The 2433-nt window shown below is 37.2% G+C and overlaps 1 protein-coding gene across 1 annotated transcript; it reads left to right on the top strand.

Moving 5' to 3' along the window:
* Positions 1 to 254: 254 nt before the first annotated feature.
* On the top strand, positions 255 to 2433 carry LOC110459128 (UPF0565 protein C2orf69 homolog). The gene is made up of 2 exons (XM_021511231.1): positions 255 to 521; positions 1211 to 2433. Exons 1-2 carry the CDS (start codon positions 279 to 281, stop codon positions 1916 to 1918), a joined length of 951 nt encoding a protein of 316 aa, XP_021366906.1. The 5' UTR covers positions 255 to 278; the 3' UTR covers positions 1919 to 2433.

Genomic DNA, 2433 nt, shown 5'->3' with positions numbered 1-2433 from the left:
ATATTTCCCGATAAAATATGGCAGATGGAAGTAAATAACGTCTACAAAGGTGATATTTCACAGTAATAAAGAAGTATTTGGTTCATAACTGGGTCGTATGGGGTAGTATTGGGTAGTATTGGGTGGTATTGGGTAGTATTGGGTAGTATTGGGTGGTATTGGGTAGTATTGGGTAATTAGACGCGCCGTCTCAGACGGAAGCACGTGTGTTATGTTACAACCACATGCGCAGTACATACAGAGTTTATTTCCGGTGTCAGTATGTAAACAAACCTTTCATGGTTCACACCCATCTTCTGTGTATGTTGTCCGTACTTTCGGTTTTATTTAGTGATGCGTCTTGCACGATTGCAGTTACTGGTTTTCGACGAATGACAGCAACCATGGCGACACAACACTGCCGATGTCAGCGTCTGATTGGCGTGTCAGGCTCCCGTTATAAATTGAACGATGTGGTAGTAGCTGGACGATCTGTCGACACGGCTAAGCATCATATCATTTACTTCGGAGGGGATGTCCAGGTACATTAAACATGGTGGTGGTATGGACTTCGTGTGTGTTTATTAGGCTGGACGCCTCGATCAAATACGTTAAACCAAAGCTTTTTGATGAATTTTAACTTCTGTAAAATTGATTATTTTAAAAAAAGTGTGATAACAACTTCACAAATGTCGACAACTAATTAATCAAGTCTAAATAACGTGGTTGTACAAAAAGTAGTTGATGTAATGATGAAATATAAAGATAAAGTAATAGTAAACAATGTATAGTTTGACAATGGTCAGATACTGTAGATGTCTGGTGTATATTTCTCTTGTCAAAATGTCTAAATCTTAATTGTGACAGGACCAGAGAAAACTCAGGCTAGTTTTACACATCTGTTAAGTATCAATAAATTCCATTACACAGTGCAAGTGGTGTGATCCAGTTGACATTACTAGGTAGATATACCGGTATGGACAAATAAAAAGTGACTGCTGTAACTCCCTATAGTACTTCTTGTTAATAATTACACCATGTATAAAAGGACGAGGAAAAGTGATAAAAATAGTGCCGTCGCTGGGGCTTGAACCCACGACCTTTGGCTCTCCAGCCCGATGCTCTGCTGCTGAGCTAAAGGGAAATTCCCTACAGCTGACACTTGTAAGGCAACCTAATCAATGCACATTTTTTATACCATATTCAATAACAAACTTTATTTATTTTACAGGACTACAAAGAGAAAATGGTAGCTACTAACTCGGAGTATATTCAGTGGAATGTTGAGACCACTGCAGAGTTGCTCTCTCAACGCTTTCCTGAAGGAATGATAATGGTTGTGAAACCCAAAACTATGTATTTAAACACATTTAGTGTATACTCAAACTTTGTTGACTTCTCTGAGAGTGAGTCATCACCTACACATAGAGATGACTGGGGTGGACTCTCCCATTTGATAAAACTCTATGCAAACATACTAAACCGACTCCAACCAGGAGACCATGACCCCAAGAACTCCTGTGATAAAGAGAACTGTGATACTAAAGTGCCCATTATTTTGATTGGATTCAGTAAAGGGTGTGTTGTCCTGAACCAGTTTATATGTGAGCTGCACATGGTAGATATTGATGAGAATGTGAAATCCTTTATGAAGAAAGTGAAGTCCATGTATTGGTTGGATGGAGGACACAATGGGGGAAGCAACACATGGATCACTGACAGGGTCTTACTGAAGAAGTTAGCTTATCACAAGCTTGAATTGTTTACCCACGTCACTCCCTACCAAGTGATGGACCCCATGAGAGCATGGATTGGCGAGGAGCAGACCCTTTTTGTGAAGGAGTTAAAAGAGTTAGGTGCAAATATCAGACATTTTGATCATCATTTCGATAAAAAACCTTGTATCGAAAATCATTTTGATGTTTTGAAGCAGTTTTGATTGTTCAGTGCAGAGCAATGCAAGGGTTAACCATTTAAGTAGTTCAGAATTATTCTTCATATCATTTAGTTAGTGTTTTTGTGTGTAATATTGCATCAAAGCAAAGTTCTTAATCGGCCTTTTGACAGTTATCGTTTCTGCATGAATGGAAAAAAGATTATATGAAAACTGACACAAAGCTTTAAAAAATAAGAAACTCTTGTTTTCTTGCATTTTTATCTGATTGTTATTGTTAATTATTCCACGTTTTTTGTGATTTGTTTACATTTTAACTGAAAGTATCCTAATTATCCCTGATTTCCATTTCAGTAACCTCGTAGCATTTTAACAAGAGGTTTTTTTTAATGAACATGAAATGTTTTACATATGTTAATTAAAATATGATATACCAGAGTTTTGATTTTATCATGTGTGTAGCTCGTTATAATTCAGTGTAGAATCATGTAACACCAAATCATGAAGTATACGCAGGCCAACATACAGTTGTAACAGCAAAATAAAAGTCTTACTATGAA

Source organism: Mizuhopecten yessoensis, unplaced genomic scaffold, assembly GCF_002113885.1.
Source record: "Mizuhopecten yessoensis strain PY_sf001 unplaced genomic scaffold, ASM211388v2 scaffold1313, whole genome shotgun sequence".
NCBI lineage: Eukaryota > Metazoa > Mollusca > Bivalvia > Pectinida > Pectinidae > Mizuhopecten > Mizuhopecten yessoensis.
The sequence above is the reverse complement of the archived record's forward strand: the minus strand, read 5'-3'. Positions and strand labels throughout refer to the sequence as shown.